General features: G+C 37.6%; 6 protein-coding genes across 9 annotated transcripts; 3 read left to right on the forward strand and 3 right to left on the reverse strand.

The window, feature by feature from the left end:
- The first annotated feature begins 128 nt into the window (after positions 1 to 128).
- LOC109539903 (FAD-linked sulfhydryl oxidase ALR) lies at positions 129 to 1,443 on the forward strand. 2 transcript variants are annotated; one of them, XM_019907979.2, is made up of 4 exons: positions 129 to 233; positions 326 to 523; positions 586 to 788; positions 1,206 to 1,443. In XM_019907979.2, exons 2-4 carry the CDS (start codon positions 359 to 361, stop codon positions 1,366 to 1,368), a joined length of 531 nt encoding a protein of 176 aa, XP_019763538.1. In that variant the 5' UTR covers positions 129 to 233; positions 326 to 358; the 3' UTR covers positions 1,369 to 1,443. The 2 variants fall into 2 exon arrangements, with proteins under 2 accessions (XP_019763538.1, XP_019763537.1); XM_019907978.2 differs by having other exon boundaries at positions 166 to 523.
- Positions 1,401 to 7,181, reverse strand: LOC109539892 (CCAAT/enhancer-binding protein zeta). Its single transcript, XM_019907963.2, has 11 exons — positions 6,868 to 7,181; positions 6,625 to 6,810; positions 6,284 to 6,567; positions 3,740 to 4,021; positions 3,490 to 3,686; positions 2,712 to 3,434; positions 2,470 to 2,640; positions 2,291 to 2,408; positions 1,985 to 2,234; positions 1,688 to 1,924; positions 1,401 to 1,630 (listed from the first exon to the last, which is right to left on the reverse strand). The coding sequence occupies exons 1-11, from the start codon at positions 7,088 to 7,090 to the stop codon at positions 1,482 to 1,484; spliced, it is 2,820 nt and encodes a 939-aa protein (XP_019763522.2). The 5' UTR covers positions 7,091 to 7,181; the 3' UTR covers positions 1,401 to 1,481.
- A 67-nt stretch (positions 7,182 to 7,248) lies between these two features.
- Positions 7,249 to 9,712, forward strand: LOC109539899 (zinc finger CCCH domain-containing protein 15 homolog). Of its 2 annotated transcripts, none has more exons than XM_019907973.2 (7): positions 7,249 to 7,489; positions 7,607 to 7,805; positions 7,870 to 8,117; positions 8,173 to 8,382; positions 8,895 to 9,018; positions 9,076 to 9,230; positions 9,286 to 9,712. In XM_019907973.2, exons 1-7 carry the CDS (start codon positions 7,418 to 7,420, stop codon positions 9,469 to 9,471), a joined length of 1,194 nt encoding a protein of 397 aa, XP_019763532.1. In that variant the 5' UTR covers positions 7,249 to 7,417; the 3' UTR covers positions 9,472 to 9,712. The 2 variants fall into 2 exon arrangements, with proteins under 2 accessions (XP_019763532.1, XP_019763533.1); XM_019907974.2 differs by having other exon boundaries at positions 7,418 to 7,533.
- LOC109539901 (nicotinamide riboside kinase 1) lies at positions 9,565 to 11,051 on the reverse strand. Its single transcript, XM_019907976.2, has 2 exons — positions 10,753 to 11,051; positions 9,565 to 10,496 (listed from the first exon to the last, which is right to left on the reverse strand). Exon 2 carries the CDS (start codon positions 10,475 to 10,477, stop codon positions 9,827 to 9,829), a length of 651 nt encoding a protein of 216 aa, XP_019763535.1. The 5' UTR covers positions 10,478 to 10,496; positions 10,753 to 11,051; the 3' UTR covers positions 9,565 to 9,826.
- Positions 11,052 to 11,158: 107 nt separating this feature from the next.
- On the forward strand, positions 11,159 to 20,768 carry LOC109539894 (major facilitator superfamily domain-containing protein 6). The gene is made up of 9 exons (XM_019907966.2): positions 11,159 to 11,498; positions 16,365 to 16,535; positions 16,594 to 16,772; positions 16,826 to 17,152; positions 17,821 to 17,944; positions 18,003 to 18,190; positions 18,248 to 18,709; positions 18,761 to 18,929; positions 19,898 to 20,768. The coding sequence occupies exons 1-9, from the start codon at positions 11,429 to 11,431 to the stop codon at positions 19,993 to 19,995; spliced, it is 1,788 nt and encodes a 595-aa protein (XP_019763525.2). The 5' UTR covers positions 11,159 to 11,428; the 3' UTR covers positions 19,996 to 20,768.
- Positions 20,769 to 21,099: 331 nt separating this feature from the next.
- LOC109539898 (COP9 signalosome complex subunit 3) lies at positions 21,100 to 24,277 on the reverse strand. 2 transcript variants are annotated; one of them, XM_019907970.2, is made up of 8 exons: positions 24,061 to 24,277; positions 23,722 to 23,973; positions 23,446 to 23,666; positions 22,555 to 22,770; positions 22,362 to 22,502; positions 21,626 to 21,796; positions 21,400 to 21,570; positions 21,100 to 21,347 (listed from the first exon to the last, which is right to left on the reverse strand). In XM_019907970.2, the coding sequence occupies exons 1-8, from the start codon at positions 24,113 to 24,115 to the stop codon at positions 21,270 to 21,272; spliced, it is 1,305 nt and encodes a 434-aa protein (XP_019763529.1). In that variant the 5' UTR covers positions 24,116 to 24,277; the 3' UTR covers positions 21,100 to 21,269. The 2 variants fall into 2 exon arrangements, with proteins under 2 accessions (XP_019763529.1, XP_019763530.1); XM_019907971.2 differs by having other exon boundaries at positions 24,047 to 24,223.
- Positions 24,278 to 24,302: the final 25 nt, after the last annotated feature.

Raw genomic sequence — 24,302 nt, forward strand, 5'->3', positions numbered from 1 at the left:
GACAATTCTACGACTGAGTTAACCTCACTTTCAACTCACTCGCTCGCATCGTTGCCGTTTACTTGTGGAAGTATTTTATTTTGAATAAATTTATCATCCATTAGCGTTGCGAACGACAGCATTTGTCCCCTTTGGATCAGCGACTAATAAAGCCTGGCAGCTCTGTATGAGCACTCTTTCACTTTGATAGGTTATGTGTCAATTTCAAAAACCCTCTAAACAATTAAAAGCAGGTATTTATCTAAAATAAGTCAAATCTTTCTCCACAAAATTGACAAGTGTATCATTCATTTTCATTGCCTGGCACAACATTCATACATTTCAGCATTGTTCGGCATAATATGTGTAATTGGATGATATGAACAGGCGCCCATCACTTCTGGATAACGAACAATGTCGTTCCTGCTCCAGCTTTTCCGATTACATAAAAGCCACCAAGAAAAAGAAACTAGACGAAAATGGGAATAATGTTTCTGGAGCGGGCGCTCCCGACAATTCCACGCAGGAAAACGCCGAAAAACTTGTAAGCAAGTAGCCCCTAGAAGGGGAGAACAGTGACATCATATTGGGCAATCTTGTTTCTAGCCGGATATCTCGAAACCCAGGAGAACTGATTGCCCGTTAGATAAAGACGAGTTAGGCAACAAATCATGGGGGCTGCTGCATAGCATGGCTGCCAAGTACCCGGAAAAACCCTCACAAGTCCAGAAATGCGACATGAAAACGTTTTTTAATGTTTTTGCCAAATTCTACCCATGTCAGCACTGTGCTGAGGACTTGAGAGAAGAGTAAGTTAAAGCTCTCTAACAAACTAAATAGGATTTCATCAGTTTACATGGTGGCAGTCCTATTCGAACGATTTTTTACACTTGAAAACTTCCTATAGGGGAAAAAACGTCCAGTCATCTGATACACCGTTTACTGACCGGGGTTTTAAACTCATTAATATAACGTTCTATGGAAATATTAAAAAGTGTGTTTCAAAATGCAATTGGAAAGGAAAAGGCATCTATGCGTTGACTTGACACGTTTTTCCTGTATGCACTTATAAAAACTATGACATGGACGGCAAAAGCCGGCTATCGGCTAGGTTCACTCAATTTGGCCAAAATACATTTCATCCCTGCACTCTTCGCTTGATAATTATTACATAAACTGAGAAAAGTCGAGTACTTTTAAGATCCGTAATATATCTATCTCTCTAGAATAAAAATCGACCCTCCAAAAGTCGAGTCGCAAGAGCAGCTCAGTCAATGGCTCTGTCGACTCCACAATAAAGTCAACGTTAAAGTAGGAAAAGAAGTGTTTGACTGCTCCAAAGTCAATGAAAGATGGAGGGATGGTTGGTTGGATGGGTCTTGTGATTAGGCCTGAAGACACTTCGTAGAATGCAATTAGGATAATCGTATTCTGTTTTATTTGAATAAAACTATTCTACGTTAATACGGACATTTGGACCAAACAAAAACTATCCCCGTGCCTTATTTCCTTTTAGGTTTTTTACTCGAGTTTCCTGGCATGGTTTTGCTGGGTCGTTTTTTCGAGAAACTGCGCCCTTCTTTACCTGTCGCTTTATTGAATCCTTTGAGCCACCTGTTTCGGCTTTCTTCCCACTTTAGTTGCTTTTGACCTAGATATTAAATGAAACATAGCACCGACTTCCATGCATTTCACCCATATCACTTACTAGCTTTATCCTTGTTATCCATAACATTTGAACTGCCAGGTTTATGCACGGAACTGCCTTCATCGTCAAGCAATGCGGCGAATTCATCTGCCGATGCCAAAAGCGAGCCAACATCGTTCTTTGAATGTTTCTTTTTCAATCCCTTTTTCGAGCTTCTCTTTGGTTTCATCTCATCTTCTGAGTCCGAGCCTCCAAATTCCATGTCTTCTTCGCCGTCGCTCAGCCCATCAAGAAGAGCTGTAAATGTTTAAACGTGAAAAACCTGGTTATTTGAAAGCAACGCCTGTTAGCCCCTACCGAAATCTTCCTCCGTAGGCTCTAATTCGTCCAAGTCCTCATCTTCACCCTCAAAGTCATCACCGTCCATCAAATCTTCCTCGTCATCGAGCCCATCATCTTCATCACTGAGCCCGTCTTCTTCATCACTTAGCTGATCATCTTCCTCGTCAGAATCTTGAGTAGATTTCCTCTTAGTTGCCTTCTTCTGTTTCTTGAGGTTATCGCCAATTTCGCCCATAAAATCAAGATCTGCATCTCCAACTGCATCCTAGAAAAATATTAAATAAACGACCAAATCGCGATTAATTCTGGCGGCGGTCCTACTTTAAATTGTGGCATTCTTTCAAGCATTTCCTCAAATTCGTCGCTCTGTACGGACTCCAGATCGCTGTCATCCTCATCTTTAAACGTTGATCTATCCTGGTATCTTTGTTGGAGATACCTAGAAGAACGTTGATTATTCGCATGCGGTACATTAATTTCGTATTCAAAATAAAACTTACGAATAGAGGAACAGTTCGTCGACAGGAATATTCTTCTCGTCTTCATTCAGGTAGCCTTTCGTGTTCACCCGAAGCGTCTTCACTCCTTTCGGTTTGTACATTTTCCTTTTTCCGAACGTTGGATGGGCGCCCGTTTTGTCTTCAAGGGATTTAGGATTTTTAAATGCAAACCTAAAGTATCACATACATGTTGTTTATCATATGTATCACATACATATGTTCGGATATGTCCTTTAACTCACCTGTCCAAGAATCGGATCGTCGTGAAGTCCTTCAAAGGGTCCCCAGGATAATTAACTTTTTCGCCTTTCATTATTTTGCCTGCCCACAGCGCAACTGTGGGGTGGAAGTGATTCTCCAAATATCTAAATTCTGTGTACGCCAAAAACTCTCCGCCCCCAAAGAGGGGATTTCTGGCCATGGGATTATACTTAATAATCGCTTTAAAAGCCTTTTTATCTGAAGGAACTACATGGACCCATCCATTGCCCTTAAAGGAAACATCCAAGGCATTAATGTCCGGTTTCTCATCCTCTTCTTTGATTTCTATATCATCTGTACAATCGTTTTCTTCATTATTATCAGCAATAGATTCGCTAACTGTAGCCGGACCTGGTTTTTCTTCCAACTGTAAAATCGAGTCATCCTTTTCATCTTTGATATCATAGTACTTTTCCTCATCGTCGCCAAAGCGATCCAAGTCAGGCAGTTCGAGTTCTTTTAAAGTCAACGCTTGTAAGTTGGTCCTTTTCGAAAACAGCTGAGTAATCAAATATAAAATTCCACAGGAAAACGACGGTTGTACAAACAGGCAAATCTGCAGCAATCTTTTAACAAACATTTTAATGCGCTCGACTTGAGTATCTTTCATTAGCGATTTGTACAGTAAGGACAGCAGCATGGCCTGGTGTGTCGTTGTGAGCAATTTGGGATCCATCAGCTTCTTATACAAGGCGGAAAAGAACCTTAAAACATTTAAAAGTAGTTTAGGTGGCTTTTAGCGTTTAATTAGTCACCAACCTATCAGCCATTTTCTCCCCCGTTACGTGATAAAGCAGCGTCAGGACCTGAAGCGCAATGTTAAAGCTTGCCAAATGCGTCAGCTTGTATAGAGTGTCCACATGACCCGACAGATCATCAAACTCCAATTTTGAGTAAGGATATGCCCGGTTAATTCCCATGAGTAAAGCGGACATCATTCTACTATCAACTTCGCCCTGAAAGACGTATCTTTCCTAAACTGTTTTTATGGTAAATCGACAGTAGTTACCTTCTTAACACAGGCCTTGAAGAAAGCCAAATACACATCAATCATCTTCTTGGCAACGTCAGGATTCTCGGGACTGAGATAAAACTGACTCAAAAAGCACAGACAGTAGTACTGGGCTTTGCTGCTAATGTTGGCCCTAAAAAGAAGCTTCTCCACCTCCTTTAGCACCACGCTTTGCATGTTCGGGTGCTTGAAAAGTAGTTGAGTGAGGCAGTAGATGGCTTTCGAAGCGACTTTTTGAGATGGATCTCCCAGTTTATTGATTATACTTGCCAGAAGATTCTGCAAGAAACCATTAGCACGTGTTTTGAACGACAAGGATTTATAATTTATTGTAAAACATTATTGGAAAAGCACACATAATTCAAAGGGTGTTCAGCATCTTGATCAGGTTGGGGTTTTATGCGCGCAATAAAAACCTCTTTTTTACAACTGGGGCTCAACTTTCCCTTCACCAGTCTTCCGGGCTTGCAATCCGTGTCACGCTCACTATTAAAATTCACTGCTGCCTCAAAAGACGTCGCCCGTTTCAACTTCTCAATAACTACAATTCGCTTTTCCTTTGCTTGGACGTTCTTGAGGCGTTCGGGAGTTTTTGCCTGAATTGGACCGATTTCCGAAATCAGAGGCTGATTGTACGATATCAAAATTCGCTTAGTCGCAGACTTAGATGCTTTACAGAAATTTAGTTCATTTTCCGTCGACATTTTTACAAACAATGACAAAATCAGTTGATTATCCACCAGAATGTTTTCTAAAGGTGTAGAAAACCTCAGTTGAAGTTTAAAACGCAGTTTTCATATGCCAAAAATTCGTTTTTTGAATTTCTCCAAACTTTTTACCTCGAACGCCAAATTTAAAATCTCATAAACCTGGCAAAAAGGTAGATTTCCAGGTTTCCACGCAGTTTTGAAACACTGGAATATTCTAAAAATGCTGGAACCACGAAAGAGTTTTTCAGGGAAAGTTCGTTTTTTGAAACCTGCCGCACTTTTTACTGTGGAACGTGCCCAATTTGAAAGACCAAACCGGCAAAGAAAGTGGAGATCTGAGGCTCTCGAATGCAGTTTTTCAATGCCAAAAAATTGTAAAGTTCCAGGAGCTACGGCCGCTGCTAAGCGGTAAAGTTTGTTTTCTGAAACCGTCCAAACTCCTTACATCTGATCGTGCACATTTAAGGGCCGATTTTTTAATTTCAAATTGCGAAAGAAAGCCGATATTTCGACCTTTCTAACTTAGTTTTACACGTCGAAAGCTCGTAAATTCTTGGAACTACGGCCATATTGTCAAGTTAGGAAAGCTTGGATTTTGAAAATCCCCAAACTATATAAAAATAACCAAAAATTAAGATAATTGGATTTAACCGGAAAAGTGTGTTTTTGAAACGTCCACACTCTTTACCTTGGAACAAACCCAATTACGGGCAAATAATGAAATGTCTCGGAACATGCACAATTAAGGATCAATTTTTAAATTTCAAATTGCGAAAGAAAGCGGAGATTTTGAGCTTTCTAACTTAGTATTTAACTGCCGAAAGCTGGTAAAATTCTTGGAACTCCGGCTGTTTTCAAGGTAGGAAAGTTTGTATTTTGAAAACCTCCAAACTCCTTACTCCAGAACGTGCGCAATTTAGGGTAGATTTTGAATGCAATGGAACTAACGGAATAAACCCAGTTAAGTGCAAATAATGAAATGTCTAGATGCTAAAGCAAGGGAATCTTTCAAATGTTCTAACGCACTTTTTAGATGTCGAAAGTTCGTAAATACTTTAGAACTGCGGTCGTTGTCGAAGCACGAATCAAAACAAAATTCAAAGAAAGTGGAGATTTCAGGCTTTCGAACGCAGTTCTTAGATTCAGCTTATAATGAACCCTAAAGCTAAGGCAGTTGTCAACCGAGCAAGTTTGTCTTTAAAACCCAACTCTTCACCCAAACAAGCTCAATTAAGGGCCGAATAAAAATTTCAAAAACCCAAAAAACTGAATATTTTCAGCCTTCGAATGCAGTTTTATGATTCCGCAAGCTTAAAAAGTTTTTGGAGCTACGGCCGTTCTCAAGCGGGAGTTTGTTTTTTGAAAATCTCTAAACTTTTTACTACGAAACGTGACCAATGAAGGGCAGATTTTGACACGTTAATGCCCTGAGGAACAGTGAGATTTCTAGTTTTCACTTTCAGTTTCAGGAAAGTTTGTTTTTTGAAACTCCACAAACTATTGTCAACAAAATTTCGAAAAATCCTTGGAACTGCAGCCAAAGTCAAAGTAAAAAAGAATGTTGAATACTAGGGGTTTTGAAAACTTGCAAATTTTAGCTGAAAATTGATGAAACTTGACGAAAACATTCAATGACCTCAAATGTTTCAATGTTCTTCAAAATGATGCAATTTCAACAGAACGAATCACTTAGGCCTTCTCTCCTTTGAATCAATCTCTTTGCACATTTTTACGAACGCCGACAAAAGCAGCGATTGTTCGTCCAGAGTTTAAAAATATGTTAAATGCTCTTCAACTGATTGATATTAACATATGAAATTAAATTACTTACCTTCTCTTGTTCAGGATTGCCGGCCAAAAGCTTAAACATAGCTGTAATCGCTTTTTCCTTGTTGCTTTCCACAGTGTCTTGGGCGGCTTTACCCAAAGCCAGCACAAAACTGGTAAAAATCTCCTTAAGCTCGTCCTCAAAATGCCACCGACTCAGTATCTTCCTCCTTGTTATGGCATTACCCGAAGACATTTCATTCAAAGCGGATAGAGGCTTTGAGTGGAAAGGTGTCAGCTTCTGGTCTGGCTTGAGCAGAGAGGAAATGAACAGCTCCGTCAGGGTTTCTAAAGCAATCGTAGTTGAGTTTCACGAATCCACTATAAAACATCCATTTAACTTACCCATAACGGTGAAACACTCTTTCTTTTTGCCCACTTTGACCATGTTCACCATGTTTCTCAAAGTTTCCAAGTTGCAAATGGGATTATCCTGGATTGACACGGTGTGGGCAGCAATTTTATCCGCAACAGTTCCCTTGTTCATTACAGTCTTCATCCATTGGAAATTCGAGTTAGTTCTTGAATTCTCTGTTAAAACGTGAATATCTCAAGCAAACGCACTAAACTACTTCACGGGAAACTTACTGATATTGTAGTTAGCCACTTCTGAATCATGGCATTTTTTGGCCTCCTCTTTAAGTTCTATCAAGATTTGCTCCGTTACGGGGTCGAACTTTTTGGGCTCCTGCAGCCCATCTTCGTACCACTTTACTGTTTCTTGATAGTCTTCTTCCCACTTGTCGAAGTTTTCAGGCTTTGTGCCCCCGTTAGGGGCTACCTGGTAGTTGTTCGCTTTTTTAAATTTCATTGCACTTTAAGGCAATTATCGAAAATAAAGTAAAATGCGGGTTGTTTAGGCATAAGGAATGTTGAGGTTATGAAAAGAACATGGCTGTCAACTCTGAGTGCTGTGAAGTTCCTTACTATAGCAAATTGGCAGGTTTCTTGGTAGATTCGTGAAAGATGAGAGAATAGAGCGAGAATTGGAGGTTATTCCCGGCTTTTGTCAACGTGACAGTTTTAAATGGTCATAATAAGACGTGAGAGTGTTGTTTCCATGTGGATTTGTCCGTTTTAAAAGAAACCTCTGCATATAGTTCTTCATTCAAACTTCATAGACGAAAAGTATCTAAACATGCCGCCCAAAAAACTGCCAGCAGCCCCCAGTAAAAAGACCGAACAGAAGAAAAAGGAAAAAGTTATTGAGGTTGGTTTTTGCAATACCAGTCTCCTGTTAAGTAATAAACATTGGTAAATACATATAGAGATTGCTCGTTAAGGCATTGAAGGAACCAAATTATCATGGCCAATGTGTTTTTTGTAGGATAAAACTTTCGGACTAAAAAATAAGAAAGGGGCGAAGCAACAGAAGTTTATCCAGCAAGTGGAGAAGCAGGTGAAATCCGGGGGAGTCCACCCATTGAAAGATGCCACTAAAAAGCTTGATAAGGAGCAAAAGTTGAAGGAACAGAAAGAGCTGGCAATGCTCTTTAAGCCTGTTCAGGTGCAAAAGGTCGAAAAAGGTAATATCCTCATATTTCCCTTTTATTATTGGATTGAACCCCCCAAACGAAATATATTTTATAGGTGCTGATCCCAAGTCCATTGTCTGCGCATTTTTCAAACAAGGCCAATGTGGAAAGGGCGACAAATGCAAATTTTCCCATGACCTCACCATTGAGCGCAAAGCGGAAAAGAGATCGCTTTACGTAGATATGAGAGATGATGATGAGGAAAACGACACCATGGAGAACTGGGATGAGGAAAAACTAAAGGAGGTTATTGAGAAGAAACATGGAAAAGCCGTTGGCGGAAAGCTCGCTGCAACCGACATCGTTAGTAGCACTTGGCGTGACAAATTCACTGTGTTAAGCTCGAAACGATTTCCAGATTTGCAAGTATTTTGTGGATGCAGTTGAAAAGTCCAAATACGGATGGTTCTGGCAATGTCCTGCGGGCGAAAACTGCATCTACAGGCATGCTCTGCCGCCCGGATTCATGCTGAAGAAAGATAGGAAAAAGGATGACAAAAAGGATGAAATCACTCTAGAGGAACTAATTGAAAAAGAAAGGGCTGCGCTGGGGCCAAAGCAGACCAAGGTAAATTGAAAAGCTAGAAGCACTATTATAATAAGTAACTTAGGTGAAAGCTTGAACAATGGAATTAAGTACAATTTGTGCGGTTTTGATTCGCATTGATCAACGCTTTGAATATACAGTAGTTCCCAGTGGACTCCCGTGTACGTTTCGAATCTGTATTTAGTTAAATCTTTGTTAATTTGTTGTCGTTTTGGCCACGTTACGGACATGAGGTTCTAGTAAAAGCTGACGGTGTACAATGAAGATCTATCTAAAGCTTCCTAATGATTTATACTTCGTCGTTTTTTCTAATTTTGAAAAAAACTTAAATTTTAGGAATCATTGACAACATTTAATTCGCGAAAGAAAGTTTAACAAAAGGGCTCTAAAGAGCATTATTATTTCGATTTGAACCTTCGATAAATGAGTTGACTTTTGGGCCGAATCCCAGATGAATGACAAATTTCGCTCAACACTGCTGAAAATGCGCGCACACATTTTTGTTGAATCAGCCCCATAACGCATACTTTTAGGTAACTCTGGAGACTTTTCTGGCTTGGAAGAAGCGGAAAATCCAAGAGAAAAAAGACGCTGCTAAGAAAGATGAAGACAAGAAGCGCAGTGACTTTAAAGCGGGCAGGCAGGTTGGCTTATCAGGTGAGATTCAAAAAACCGCGCTCGCCATATGGGTTTAATTAAAACCAAACTTTCCAGGCAGAGAAATGTTCAGTTTCAATCCGGAAATGGCTGCTGAATTTGATCTGGAAGAAGGAGATGAGGCGTTCGATTCTACAATGTATAAGAACGACGATGAGGATGCAGTAGAATACAAGGAGATTAATCTGGATATGCTAGATGATGGCTCAGAGGTAAGTTGGTTCTTGACTTACTGGGGTTTCTTGTGCAAATTAGCTGCGATTTCAGGTTGACGATACTGGCACACTGGCAGCTGAGGACAGATTCAAGTCGAATGAGGTCTCAGAACCCAGCAGCAGCTCAAACGACCAGGACGATGCTGCTGGTGCGGTTCCCATCAACGAAAACCTATTTCTGGAAGAGGATTTGGATGGCCTAGATCAAGAACTAGAAGATCTGGATCTGGAGGATTAACAAAATTGGTCTCTTCATATCAAGAGGCCCATCGGATATTTTTCTTAGAGTGTAAGATTAATTGATTTTCATTACGTTAAAATTGAAAGGCTATTTGATGGCTTGCGTATTACTTTTATTGAGTAGTTGCTTTGTACTAGATATTTTTCCAGTGAAAAACTTAAGATCTTATTACACACGTACATCAAATTTGTGGATTTAGTGATTATAGTCAAATGTAAATACAGTACTAAATAATGAAGTGATGTTTTATTGTACACAATTGCGTTGTTTGATGGGAAGGCATTGATTATTGCAAATTTAACTGTTTGGAAAAAAAATATCCTAAGTACCTTTATGGATTTTTTGTTTTACATTATTGAAGCATCTGCACAATGTTTTTTAAGATGGTTTCTATCTGATTTGAGCTGTTGCCATTAAAATACACCACATTCTCCACAGTGTCTTTGACTTCAGCCAACTGCTTTAGATGCTCTGGCCAGACGCATTTATTAAAATAACCAGGACAATCTGGGGGCTCGTAAATTCGTTTCACTCTCCTCCTTAAGCACTCCTCATACTCTAAGGTGCAGTAGTATTTGAGGTCGCACAATTCCACCAGCGGCTTGTAATTGAAAATGCAAAATCCCTCTGCAATAACTACGTGATATTGGCTTTGGTTTATTCGAGACAGGTACTCGAACTTATCATTTTTAGAATAAGCTACCTGTTGCTTGCCATCAGCTATCAGGGTTTCTTGGGGAATTTTTGAGGATTCTTTCGCGATTAGTTGCTGAATATCGTCGGTCATTTTCTCCATGTTTAGGGAGGTAACAATGTCCCAGTTAATGTGGTTGAGCTCCGGGATCCAAACATGGTTCGGGTATTCCACCGGGAAGTAGTAGTTGTCTTGACAAAAAGCTGTGCTGTGTGCTAACAGTTTATGCAATTCCCTGGCTATAGTGGTTTTACCACTGCAGGTTGCGCCACTAATTCCGACCACAATCACTCTCTTAGGCACCGACATTCTCTAGGATACATCTAGACTGAAATCGTCATTATTTTATTGAAATGAACAGGATTTTGTAATGCTTGAAAGAGAATTGTACTTGTATCATGTACAATGTGAAACATAGTAGGGGTCAAGGTTTTCCACATTATCAACTAAACGTTTGTTTATAGATTACAGTTTATCTGATGAATATTACACGGCACTTTAAACGAGAAATTTGCTGGATAATGTTGAATAATAAGTGCGTAAACAACGATCAGCTGAAAAACATGCGGTTTTTTACTACTTACCACCTTGGACGCAGTGGACAGTGAGGAAACGTTTGGTGGCTCTCAGGGCCATTACTTTCAAGCTATTAAAAAACTATTATTACTGGAAAAAGCTCGATTAGAACTGATTTAAATCGGGGGGCTTTAATTTTCAAAAATCCATAACCTCAACTGCCTCTTTAAACGTCACAATTTTGCTACAATTTCCACCCCCTGACAAAGAGAAAAAATGCCAATTGTGGCAACTTCAGCGGGTAGCCTTGCACCAGAAAATCATCGCATTTTAACGAAAATAGTGGCAAGGTCAAATGTGATCCTCCTTGTTAATTTTCGGTTCAATTAATCTAATCATTGAACTGGTTTTCAGGAATTATCTATAATCCCGTTTGGATTTTATCACTTGGCAACGGTGTGAAATTGAATCTACGTAATGCGATACTGGAGGGGATACGAGCAATTTCATTTGTCAGCGAGCAAATTTGTCAAAATTTGCATTTTTTGTCAAGTTCCTGCATAACAACTTACAGGGTATTGAGGCCTCACACTCTAAAGTAAACATACAATAATGTGGATTTTCTGAAAAGCTCCAAGGCCTGTCCAGTCGCGTTGTTTTGTTTGCGAAAATTCCACATCGTCAATTTGTAGGTTAAGTTTTTCGGGACAGTTTTTTTTCCGGTGTTTTAACGCGTTTTTACCCATGAAGATGAAATTCGAAGTGAACAAGCAGTTGGTGCCTATGAAAGCCCATTATTTTTTATTTAATGCAGGTAAGTCCTATCCGTACTTCGCCTTTTAAACACAAGCCCCAGTTGCACAACTTTTCGCATGTGGATTGCAAAGTACCCTGTGGATCAAAGTGCCATTTCAAGTACAGAGTTTCAAGCTGTAAATTTAGTGTTATCTCTTTAGTTTGCTGTTTTAAAAATCGGAATATAAAAATTGCCGGTAAAATGATTATCTAGATAATGCGAAGTTTGAAATTCTCATTAGTTCACTGATATGATTAGGCAGGCCTTGTTAATACGCTGAAATTGTTTAAATATGTCACTCCAGATACTGTTAATGTTTTTTCTTAAGGTCCCTCAGTATCTGCGATTTAAATAAAGACACCATTATTTCCTTCATTTCGTCTAAGTGCAAGTGAACATTATATCTCGCCTCAAACTCAAAGAGTTTTTCAGTTTAAAGGTGCGTTTCAATAAGGCAAAATATGGAAATACTGGATTCTTTTTCACAAGATGTTAATAAATTTTCTTTGCTTTACTTGTTATTGACTCCGCATAATTTATGACTGAAAGGACTAATTTTCTAATTAATGCAAATTTAATTTTATAGTTAATATACATATGGGTATAGAATGTCCTATTTAAAAGAAAATATGATTCTTCAATTGTGCGTCTCCGAACATTTACCCAACGCTCTTAGATTATTAGAAAATTTGTTATTTATTCATAATTTGGGTGAAAGCTCTCTTTTCTCTCTTGCATAACATCAAGTTCCCAGTTTATGTCGTTTAGGAGTTTGCATTTTTTGTTGCTGAGCTTCACTAGAAGTTCGGAAATTCTTGAATTTCATGCCCACGCTCAATGCGTCCAAAAAAATCAGCCAACGCACTAGTTCGAGAACCGTTCGACTTGTAAGATTTTCTCATTTATTAATTGAAACCTTTCTATTTTCTAGGTAAACATTTTAAATTATTCATTCTACTGGTGTGATTTTTGTCTAACTCTCCGGCAAGCCAGCAGCTAAGTACTGCAGCTAGCAAAATTCTTCAGTTTTGCTTCCAAGTTTTAAGGGTTTTTGAAAAAAGTTGCCAAATGTCTTAATGTGCTACTTTCCATATATTGGAAGCTTCGATTTTTTATCTAAAGTTATCACAGCAGAAGTTAAAAAGATTTTTAAATTTTACGTTCGAGAATAATCAGTCAACGCTCGGATTCTTAGGAAATTTTCTCAGGTATTGGCTGAACCCTTTCTGTTCATTGTCTAAACATTTCAAATGATCCATTTTACTAGTTTGAGGGATTGAGGGATTGATTTTTAAGCTCCATTGCTTTTTATGTCCATCGCAAGTTCTAAAAAAAAAAATCAATTTGGCGTGCTACTTTAAGGGCTTCTGTAAAATCAGCCAAAGTTCGCATGGTCTTGAAATTCCCTCAGATTTTGGGTAAAGCCTTTCTTTTTAATGTGCAAAAATCTCAAGTTGCTATTTTACGTTTCGTTAAGTTTAGATTTTTCTTTCAACTCTACTACTGTAGATTCTTGAATTTAACGACGCAAGTTGAATGGCTTCCAAAAAATCATCCAACCCTCGCAATCCTATAAGGTTTCGTCAGATTTTAGCTAAAACTTTCCAGTTTACTGAGGAAAAATTTCAAGTTATTGGTTTCGCCGGTAAAAGAGTTGCGATTTTTTATTTATATCTACCGTTCAAGATCAAGAGCTTCTGAAACACAAGCAACATTCGGCTTCTCTTCAAATTTTCTCAGATTTTGGATCAAACTTCCTGTATCACTACACTATCCTTCACTACAGGTTAGTAGGATTCTTGAATTTTTTGTTGCAAGTTTGGTAGCTTCCGAAGAGTCAGCCAACGCTCGGATTCTAATGAAATTTTCTGTCTGTAGTTGAAATCTTCCTGTTTACTGAGTAGACGTTTGAGGGAATTTATTCCACCGGTTTGGGGGTTTAGATTTATTATATCCACAGCAAGTTAGAAAATATTCAATTTTCTGTCTTAGTTTAACACCTTCTGAATAATCAGCCAACGCTCGGATTTTTTGGATATTTTCTCAGATTTGTGGTTCAAATATTTCAGTTTACTGGGCTAAGTTTTCAAGTTACTGCTTTCCGTGGTTTGGGAGTTGCGATTTTTTGTAGAGCTCCGCCACAAATTTGGACGATTCTTCAATTTACGTCCAAATCCAAAAAAACAACAAAAAAATCAGCCAACGTTCCGATTCTGATTAGTTTTTCTGAGTTTTTAGCTGAAACCTTCCTCTTTACTGTGAAAATATTTGAAGTGATTCATTCTACTGGTTTCAGAGCAATGATTTTTTTATTTTGTCCACCACGAGCTAGAAAACTTCTTCAATTTTAAGTCTAAAACTGATCCATTTTGTCTTTAAGCGCACTTAATTTTGACTAAATTTATTTGCATTTTGCGGAAATTTTCTGTTTTACCGAGAATTAATGACGCGTATAATAATATACATGTGCTTATCGCAAACGAAATTACCCTAGTCATAAGATAAGAATAGACAAAAAATTTGAAAAAGCGAATATTAATTGGAGTGTTACAACATCGCTGAACCCTATAAAAAATTAGGCAAAGTAACAGTAAAAAGCGTTAAAAAATTACGATTCTTTAGCAATCTATCATGTTATAATATTAACAAATTATTTATATTGTATTTGAATAAAGCGCGTTATAAAAGAAAAATTAATATTTAACATTCGCGAGCAGTAAAAATATATTTAACGTCTACGAAACAAGATTCTGAACCCCACGAAATGTTGCAAAAATTAAGACCTAAATGAACAATTTTGAGGAATTTTTAATACTACTTAGTGGGAAAACAGGATGCTGTTTAGTCCCTTCTACTCGATGTTATATTTTCTTTTATAATTGTCTTGTGTTTACTCTGATAACAAATTTGCAAAAATCATTTTAAAGGATCATAAGTGGCTTGTAGTTAGTAACCACATAAAGATTACAGGAATGAAATAAATATCTACCTTAAATTGGAAACCGAAATGGTAATTTCGTAAAATTGAATAACAGTTATTAGCAGCCTTGAACTTATCTCAGTAGCACTACCTATCGATAAAATTAATGTTTCTAATAGCTAATTATGAAATAACTATTTGCTTGTTGTTGCGAAAGTGCGCTTTTTAGCCAGTTCTGATGACCTACAAGGGATTGGGCAATCTGGACAATAGTAGTATTAAACAACTTTATTTGTATTGGTCTTAGACTAGAAAACTCGTCAACAATTTACAAAACAAACTAAATATATTATATGCTTTGCAGATAATGTTTATCATAGTTAATGCACGTAGTTGTGGAGCATTACTGGTGCTCTGGAACTGAACAATAAACGCTACTGGTTTGAGGTCAATTTAATATAATGCAGCCTAAGTGAACGTAAGCTGTTCAATTGATATAATTGACGAATTAAATTGCCTATCAATTAGCTTAGCAGCCAGATTTCCAACTGCCTGAATGTACATACACACACAAATGACGCAATGTGATAAAAATGATAATGTTAGTTAACGAATCCTTAAAGATTTTAATAACACGTGTAAATGATAAGGCTTCCTGAGAGTAAGCATGAGAATGGCCATATTTCTAGATGAAAAGGAAAAAATCCATTTCATTTAGCATGCTTCCATTTCACACTTAGTCAGCGTGAAACTTTGCAAATATGAAAGTAAATATGCGATTTGTTCGATGTTTTGCCAGACAATTGCCCTTTATGCTCATGCATTTTCGCTTGGTTTGGGTTTTTCGCAAATTAATTAACCAAAACTGTGGTATAACGATGTTGATTTCACTTGCCTTGCAGTGCCTATGAGTTGAGTGAAAATGGTTGATGAAACTGCCAGTTTCTTTCATCCTGCGTTTAAAAAGTTTGATGAAAGTTGACTCAAAAATCGTTAAGCTGTTTTGGTTTATTTTTATTTGGTTTTAATCTTCTTCTATGTCAATATTTATTTTCTAATTAGAATGGGTCCAAAAAATATATAAAAGACATTAACAAATGTTTAGAAAACACATAGAATTATCAGCGGAAAAGTCCAGTGATGCTCGTAAAAAAATAAATCATACAAAATTACTAAGGAACTGCAGCAGCTCTTGATGGACCATTTGGAGGTTTTTTTTTTTGATTTGCTAGTTTTTTGTTCTTAGAAACTTAGATTTTTGTGTTTACCAACCTGGCAATCAAATTTTCAATAAACTGTAAAATAATATTTAAATAAATAAAAATGCTATTACCAGTAGCGCATTCGAAGCGTCTTTAGGATATTGAAGTTATCAATAGATCTGCCCTAAAAAAGTGTCCACACTCAGATTCTGTTAGTTAACAGTGTGTTTGAAAATACATAATAAAATTTTGTATACAACATTCTTTACTTCTAATAACTCTCTCCTAATCTCAAGCATGTACTTATGCAGCAATAGTTTTATGATCACAATATAAATAAATAAACACAGTTTTATTAGCAATAAAGCCATAAATGACATAGCTACTTAATACATCTGCTAACAAATGTTGATGATAACAAAGATATCAATATAAATTGCAGAATTTACCCAGAAAAGACATGATTTACACTCGTTCTGCCTACGAATTCATCATTAACCCAATTCCCGTTTTTCGTAATTAAATATCCCGAAATGACTCTCGAGACTAGAAATGACCCTCTGTCACTCTAGCAATTCCTTTAGAAGAGTACTCAAAGGATTAGACTAGTGGAGTCAACAGATTTTTCTAGACTAATTCTTAGATAAACTGCTTGTTTGATAAAAAGGGTCGAGTTTTGCAATTTGCAAGAAAACACATAAAAGGATTTATCTGGAAATTTTAGGGTTTTTTGCCATTCAAACTGACTGTTTTTTTTTTCAGGAACGGGCCCAATAGTGCCATTCCTTTCCGTATATGCCAGACAGCTGGGTTTTTCCAGCGTGGTGGTCGGGCTAATTTACACAATTCTACCAGTGTCTGGCATGATAGCAAAGCCGACATTTGGAGCCATTTCCGACCGATTCCATTGCCAGAAAAAGATTTTTCTCATCGGTACTTAACCAGTTGCTCCATAGGCACATGAGTTATTTATACAGTTCTTTTCATGCAGCTCAGCTTTTAACGGCAGTCGCCTTTTTGGCCATCTACTTCTCCCCGAAAATTACCATGGAAAACCATGTGGAGTTTAATTGTAACAGCAGCACGGCAGCCGTTTTTCTCAACACTGAAGGCGTTAACTCTGAACAATTAACGCTGATCCAGGACAAGAACAGCACCTTTAATTGCGAGGTAAGTTGATAATTGCATGAAAATCAGTGGTTAGTTAAGGGCATTGTTTTCAGCTCACTTGTCCACTCACCGCTGAAGATCTGGAGGTTTTGTGCACTGATTGGAAATTGTCCAGATTTTGTGGGGACGCCACCTTTGAGCTCCAGAATGGAGTCACTTTTTCCACCCTAGTGGTTCTAATCAACGAAGTTCTGGGCAAAAGCGCAGCCGGAAGGTATGCACGAGACGCTTCTTCCTCGGATTATATGGCCTTTCAAATTATCAATGTGACTCAAGATGAGAGCATTTCAAACCCTTCCTGCCCTACTGCAAACATTAACAGTACCTGCAATGTGACATGCGAGGATAATGATGTTAATGCATTGTTTGTTACTAACGAGGTAAGTTACTTAATGGTCAGCGTCAAAGAGTCATCATATGATTTATTGTTATCTTGTCTAGACCTGAACGATAATCCCCGATTTATTAACGAATTGTTTCAGTATTAACATCTATGGAGGATGCTAATTTTGTGGCGCATATTGAGGGCGGCTCACTTTTAAGCTGTTTATGTGCACGTTTTATCGGCATACTTACGAACAATGGTGGAATTATAGTATCTGGTTTAGGCACATATTTAACTAACGTCCTGTTTTCTTAAAGAATTTTCTTAAAGCACCAATAAGATTTAAATGTCTTTAGCGCTATGTTTATTTTCGGCATTATTGAATTAATTTATTGTTTTCCCTCATTGAAAAGTCTGGAAACTCAACTGCACCTTTGGAGCGATTGTTCTTCAGGAGTAGATTTTTGTGAATTTGATCGAGAATTGTTCCTAAGGTAGAAATTATTCGTTTTTTTTGCTAATTTCGCTACATTTTTCCTTGTTTTCTAGTACATAGTGAACTGTTTTCTTTACTTATTTTTTTACGTAGTGGATTGCATGCTACTTTTCCTTCTCTCTTTCGTATTCGAACTCATTTTGAGGCAGGAGATATGAGCGTGCAACGTCCTTTATTCTAAAAAAACCTACAATAGCAAACACTGTACAATTAATAATCAATTTCAGATCGCTGATGATATAGCGTATGGAAGCTACCAATTTTGGGTGTTTTTGGCGTTAATGATAACCGCATGGGTGGGACAAGCCGTTACAGTGAGCATTGGAGATGCGATTTGCTTTGCCATGTTAGGTAAATCTGACCAAAAGCGTTTTGCCTAGTGAAATTGGGCAATTTTGTGCATTTTCAGGCGACAAACCGAACAGATATGGCTACCAGAGGATGTTCGGCGCCTTGGGATGGGGTCTGCTTTCTTTAATAGCTGGCGTGCTTGTTGATGTGATGAGTGAGGATAAAAATCAACCCAACTATTCTATTTGCTTTTATCTGGCAGCCGTTATTCTGGTTCTGGATTTCATTGTGTCCAGCAGATTGCAGGTGGGTTTACTTCACTATTAATAGAACTCAAGTCTAATGGAATTAACTTTTTTCCAGTACACCCAAACGAAGCTGTCGACAAACATCTTCAGAGACATCGGCAAGCTGCTGTTGAACGTCCGAATTTTGGTGTTTTTGCTCTGGTGCATCTGTGTGGGAATGTGCACAGGTTTAATGTGGAACTTCCTCTTGTGGCTCGTTCAAGACTTGGGGCAAGCGCGAGGAGAGACGAGAATCCAAACCCTACAGGGCATCATTATGGGAGTGCAGTGCTTGGGGGGCGAGCTTCCATTTTTCTTCCTCTCCGGCAAAATTTTGAAGAAAATGGGGCATATCAGCGCCATGTCGCTGGTGCTGTTTGCCTTGGGGGTTCGATTCGTATTATATTCTGTGATCGAGAACCCCTGGTACTTCATACCCATTGAGTTCAGCAATGGGCTGACTTTCGGACTGTTTTACGCCTGTATGGCTTCGTATGCTAGTATTATAGCGCCTCTAGGAACGGAAGCTACCATGCAGGTGAGTGCCTAGAAACTAACAAGAATTCGGAAGTTTACCCCATTTTTTCAGGGTTTAGTTGGAGCAGTTTTTGAGGGTGTTGGAGTGTCGCTGGGCAGTTTATTGGCTGGAATAACTCTTTCGAAAGTTTCCGGCTCGCTGGCTTTCCGCTACTTTGGATTTGGCGCCTTAGGGGCCTGTTTTGTCCACATAAGCGCCCAATATCTACTGAGAAGGAAAGGTAATGAATCACGGGAAACTAGTGTTAGTGAGCAGGCGGATAAAATCGGCAAATCTTAACACACAGCTGGGTTTCAAGGGGTTTGTCTAGGAACGATCCCAGTAAAACTGCTACAGTATTACAGCCCTTAACCAGTATTAACTGTAATTATATAGAGTTTAATTAGCAAAGTGTTACACAGATACAAGCATTTAATTTCCGATTCGTTAACAAGTTTTCAGTTAAAAAATATCAAGCCTTTGTTTATAATACAAGTTGCTGATAAGCTAAGCATTTGTTTATCCTTACATTCCACTTTATCCTTTTCACTATGGGCTGTGCGCTCATGCAGCAATTATTTAGCGTTTATTGTTATAACCGGGGATCAATGAAATACATGGAATTTTAAATATTGAGCTTTATTGCATTGAAAGTACCGTTCAGTGGAATTCCACCCTATTCAAACAACTATGAATTTGGTAAGGAATTTCGCTGAGAAATAAATTGCTTTTTGCATTCTTCATTCGAAGAGACTTAATGCGTTTAGCGATTGCTTCTCTTCTTAATTTTTCCAAAAGTACTTCAAAGCTTTACTTTTCCGTAAAGTATGATCTTCTGGAACTCGACACTTTGTTTTCATTTCTGTTCTTTAAGTTTAGACTGAAGATGAAAACACCGAAACGTTTTAAAAAAGAAATACTTGTGAATTCGAAAGAAATGACTGAAAGCGAGGTCAACACTTAAGAAACTTAAAGAAGGGAAATATTAAAACAATAAAACAAAAAATGTTCCAGAAGATGCATTAGCACATATTAATTTTGATTTCAAATTACGTCAATTTGTCTACTGTTAGTATGTAAAACTTGGTCAATTTGTGATTGAAAAACCACAACTTACCCATCACGCTCTTTTTCACATATTGCTAGCAATTAACTTTCCATGTTATGATAGTTTGTCACGTTCATCACTAACCATTCCCATTTTAACAGATTCCTTACCGGTGGTGGTTCGAAAACCTTCATTGGAAAAAGTGCGGCTTGATGACCAGCAAGAACTGACCTCATTCGACCCGCTGATACCCAGATAGCGACGTTGTGTCAAGTAGGTTCTAGTCAATTTTTCTAGAATAGTCGTCACTCGTAGAACTCGAATTTTATAACGAAAAATCCATTTCAAAACGTACATAAAGTTTCTGTTTGGCAAAGAATCAGAGCTCGTTGTCGATTGTGTTGTTTTGTAGCTTATTTATTTTTTTCCAATTTATATCATTATCTAAATTGGTTGTTGATAAAAAGATTACTTTCAATGGGGTTATAAGATAATTGAGTGTGTAAGCAAGTACTTAGATTACAACAAAAGAAAGCATCGAGTTTTATCTTTGCTTACTTAGGGTTCATTTTTATTGCACTAAATAGTACTTTTTCTTTGCTTTTATTGTAGCAATGTCTATTGTGATTAGGATTAGGAATTATTAAAAGACAAGCGTGTAGTGTAGTTTATTAAGCCGAGACTGAGAAGTACTTATATTGACGAGACTGGTTCTTCGTTAACTTGAGGCTGATTACCTCGATTTCTCTCTGGAATTAATTATTTATTTATTTCTTAAAATGTTTCCTATAAAGGTCGTCGTTTTGCCAGTTTCACTAGTTGAATACAAAACATCGATCTTTACTCGCAGTAGCTTCCTTAGGCTGAAACAGGGTCCTTAGATTAGGTGAACATACATTAAGCCTAATTAGGCAGCGATTGCCTGAAAAGTGATATTTGTTGAATTTTAGTTATCTAAATTATCGATTTATTTATTTGAAACAGACATATTTTAGACATTTTTGCAGCAAAATATGAAGATACGTACAGAAATGTAGTTTTATTGAGCGACTGACCCCTCAAATAGCAACCAAATTGTTTGCGTACTTACTTGTCTAATGGCAACCCAAGCACTAATTCCCGCTTGGATTTAACATGGACAAGATAAGGTTCCAAAATTCATTCACTTTCTTATCTATTAATGTCAACTAAGCTTTAAATTGGTTCAACTAAGCAATACTAGCTTGGATTAAAATAATTTATTTGCATAATTAAAGATATACACGTTTTATTACAGTTGATTATCTAAAATAAAATCATTTGTGGTGTAAATGTCTAAAACGATTTTAAGGAGCCGGAGTGTATTAAAAAAAAAACAAAATCATACAATAGCAAAATACTTATATTTAAATTAACTCGATCAATATCAGGGTCTAACGAACGCTCTTAAAGATCCAGACTATTAGGTTTGAGTGATAGGAATTAGGGGTTTTAAGGTAAGATCAGTTAAGGGCAAAAAATCAAAATACTTCAAGCTATTTACAACATAAAATCCTACATAGCATAACTGCTTTTGGCTGGTTGGTCCTCATCTAGTATACCTGCTGACTTTTTAACATATTGTGGATTAACCTAAGAGAAATTGAATTGATACGAGAGGACATTCAGAGCATTAAAAACAAACCTGTAGTTCTTCGTCCATGTTCAGAATTCGGCCATTGAAGTCCATACAAATGGCAAGCTCATCTTCCAATGTCTTTAGCACGCCCGGTCCGCTGTATTTATCAGGTTCATCACTAAACACTACCATACCGTCTTTTTGGTTTATCGTCGCATAAATCTGGCCATTTTCAATCTGGTGACAATACGTTTTTTGGTGGATTATTTTACGAAATTACTATGCGACTTACCATGCTTAATACGTGCCTTTCTGCATCATCAGGTCCTGGCAGACCAACTCTACTAGCAACATCTGTTAAACTTAACGTGAGAAAGGTTTTCGTGAGCCTTTGGATGTTCTTTTTGTAAAGAACAGAAGACACTTGCTTGACTAGTCCCATATTTTGATCTCTTATGAACACCTGCGAAACATGAATGCACAGTTAATTTCTATTATTAGTATGGATAATTCGGCGTCCAAACTAGTCATTAGCGATTTCAACGAGTTCTTTGCTAGATTCTCTGTAATCTTGCGAATGTTTTTAGCTTTCACCGAAATTAAATGTTATCAAAACGTATTTAAGATCTACTATGAGGGAATCAAGATATTCGAATTTAGCCAAAATATCGAAGATGATTTTCGTTCTCATTTAGATGAAACCTTACTAAGTTAGAGAATTTGCAGCAAGAAAAGTCGATTTCATCTTTTGATTATTTTTTGCTTGCTTTTACTGACGTTTTTTCATGTATTTCTCAATAAATCATTACTTATCACTAATTAAACTTTAAAAGATTTTAATGAAATGTTGTGGGTGTTTTTAAGCGACTTTAGCGGAGAGATAATATTTGGAATAACGAGAACTTTCCGCCGAAAGCAGTAAATTGTTTCCAGATTCCAAATATTAACTGTCCGATTACAAAAAACCTTTCATTTAAAAGATGTGTTTTAGCTTACCTTATTGAAAACAGTCCCCTAAAAACTCTTACCTCAGAATGTTTTGTAATGATATTATTCACTTCAGCTATACTATTGATTACAAAAGCAGCAGCTAAATCGGTATATGGTTGAGATAATGGTTTAATGAACCGCATGACCATTTTCGAGGAGCTTTTGGGAATTGGTTGCATCTGGAAACCGACTAGATCGAATCTATTCCGATTAAAATAGATGATAACTCACTTTTCCATGCAGCAGTAAAGAGACAAGAATGAACTTTTTGAATGCATCTAGCATTATATGAGATACCGCGTGAGCCGGGGTGGTTAGAGCCACCTCGAAGAAATATAAGGCTCTGTCTAGGTTTTTGAGAGCCAAATAGATATTGCCTCCATAGTAGTAATAGAGCAAAAAGTATTTGGAATCAAACAGCGGACCATTTGGGGGAGGATTGTGAATCTATAAAGAAGTGAGATTAGCTTATGTCCTCTTCTCATTGGAGCTGTGGAAAAAGAAACTATTCGTTACTGAGGAAGGCCAGGAAGTTAATATTCATTAGTATTTCAACTAAACTGCTCAACAAAATTACCGTTACGCAGCCAAATGTGCCCTAATTTTTGAACGGGATAAATTATGATTGCTTATAGCGATTTGGTTTCTGTTTGAAGCGTTATTGAGCACCACTTTTGTTTTTTAATGTCAATAAATTTTCTGCAAGGAGGCAAATAATAAAATGCAAAATTTCAGCATGCGTCAGGTTGGACAAAGAAATGTTTTTTTGGATTTTACAAAAAAAACATCACAAGTTTAAATAAAAAGGAAATAGCTCGAAACTTTTTGGTCTTGCAGCGATAACTTTTCAGCTCTTGGATTGATTGTCACGGTCTTGTTGAAGCTACAACCTCATAGACAATTTAAGACAAAAATTCGACATGCAGGACTAGGTGAAAAATCGAAATCTGTTATTCTGGCATTTTCAGCTGATCTTAATGCCTGTGGTGTTGAAGTCAAACACAAGTAAATCGAACTAAATGCAAAGTTTTGAAGTAACGAATAGAGGAAATTATTTCGGAGAAACGAATACTGCAAAGTAACGACAATCTGCCTGTACTTCTGATACCAAAGTTGACTTACTTCTTGGCATATACTGATAATATCTGCATCCAAGATTTGTAAGGCTGGCTTGAAGCACTTAGCGACCAAGCAGAGTTGGCACAAATCTGCATGGATCGATGTTAATTGATTTTCTGCAAAGTATTTCAGTCTAATAATCGCATGCTTCAACAAGCTGATGCCCTTGATGGGTGTTTTCTGTGCCAGTAGGTAGTTTGTGAATGAGTGGCTGAACTCTGCAACTGAACCCGAATTTTCAACACCCATAGCGCCCTTAGGGGAACTCTAAATACTTACACAAATCAGGGGCGAGGCGTAATTGTTCTACATTAAAGTTGAAAATGAACTCTTGAGCTTCTATAAATCTATTGTCAGGCACTGGAGCCCCGGCACTATCGAATTTAGCAGTCAACACTACCATGACACCTAAACAATGCTGATGCACGTCCAGAGTTTCTAGGACATTGTCTAAATGTTGCGAATTCTTTGCCAGAACGTCTCTGGCCTCAACCACAACATCATACAGTTCCTTCAATTCCCTCACGCTACCTGAAATGAAAGGGGCCCATTCATTAAAATATGCGGTTGTGAGAATGGGGCTCCGGAAACGGTTGGTTCTAACCTCAAAGCACATACCGTGAGAGGACAAATTCCGCACAGAATTAACAAACAACTCAAGACCTGATGCCATTTTATTCAAGTCCAGCCACTTAGGTGAAACAATAGGAAATCGTAATTGAAAAGTTTCCAACCAGTTTCCTTCCTTTTGACATCTACACAAACAGGATGAATGACGAGCAGCTAAACCACAGATCACAGAGGTACCCTGTGATCTGTGGTCTAAATATATTTAAGTATTTCTTCGCATTATATTGGCG

This window comes from Dendroctonus ponderosae, unplaced genomic scaffold, assembly GCF_020466585.1.
Source record: "Dendroctonus ponderosae isolate FM_Combo_2020 unplaced genomic scaffold, Dpon_F_20191213v2 Dpon_F_20191213_9, whole genome shotgun sequence".
NCBI classification, from domain to species: Eukaryota; Metazoa; Arthropoda; class Insecta; order Coleoptera; family Curculionidae; genus Dendroctonus; species Dendroctonus ponderosae.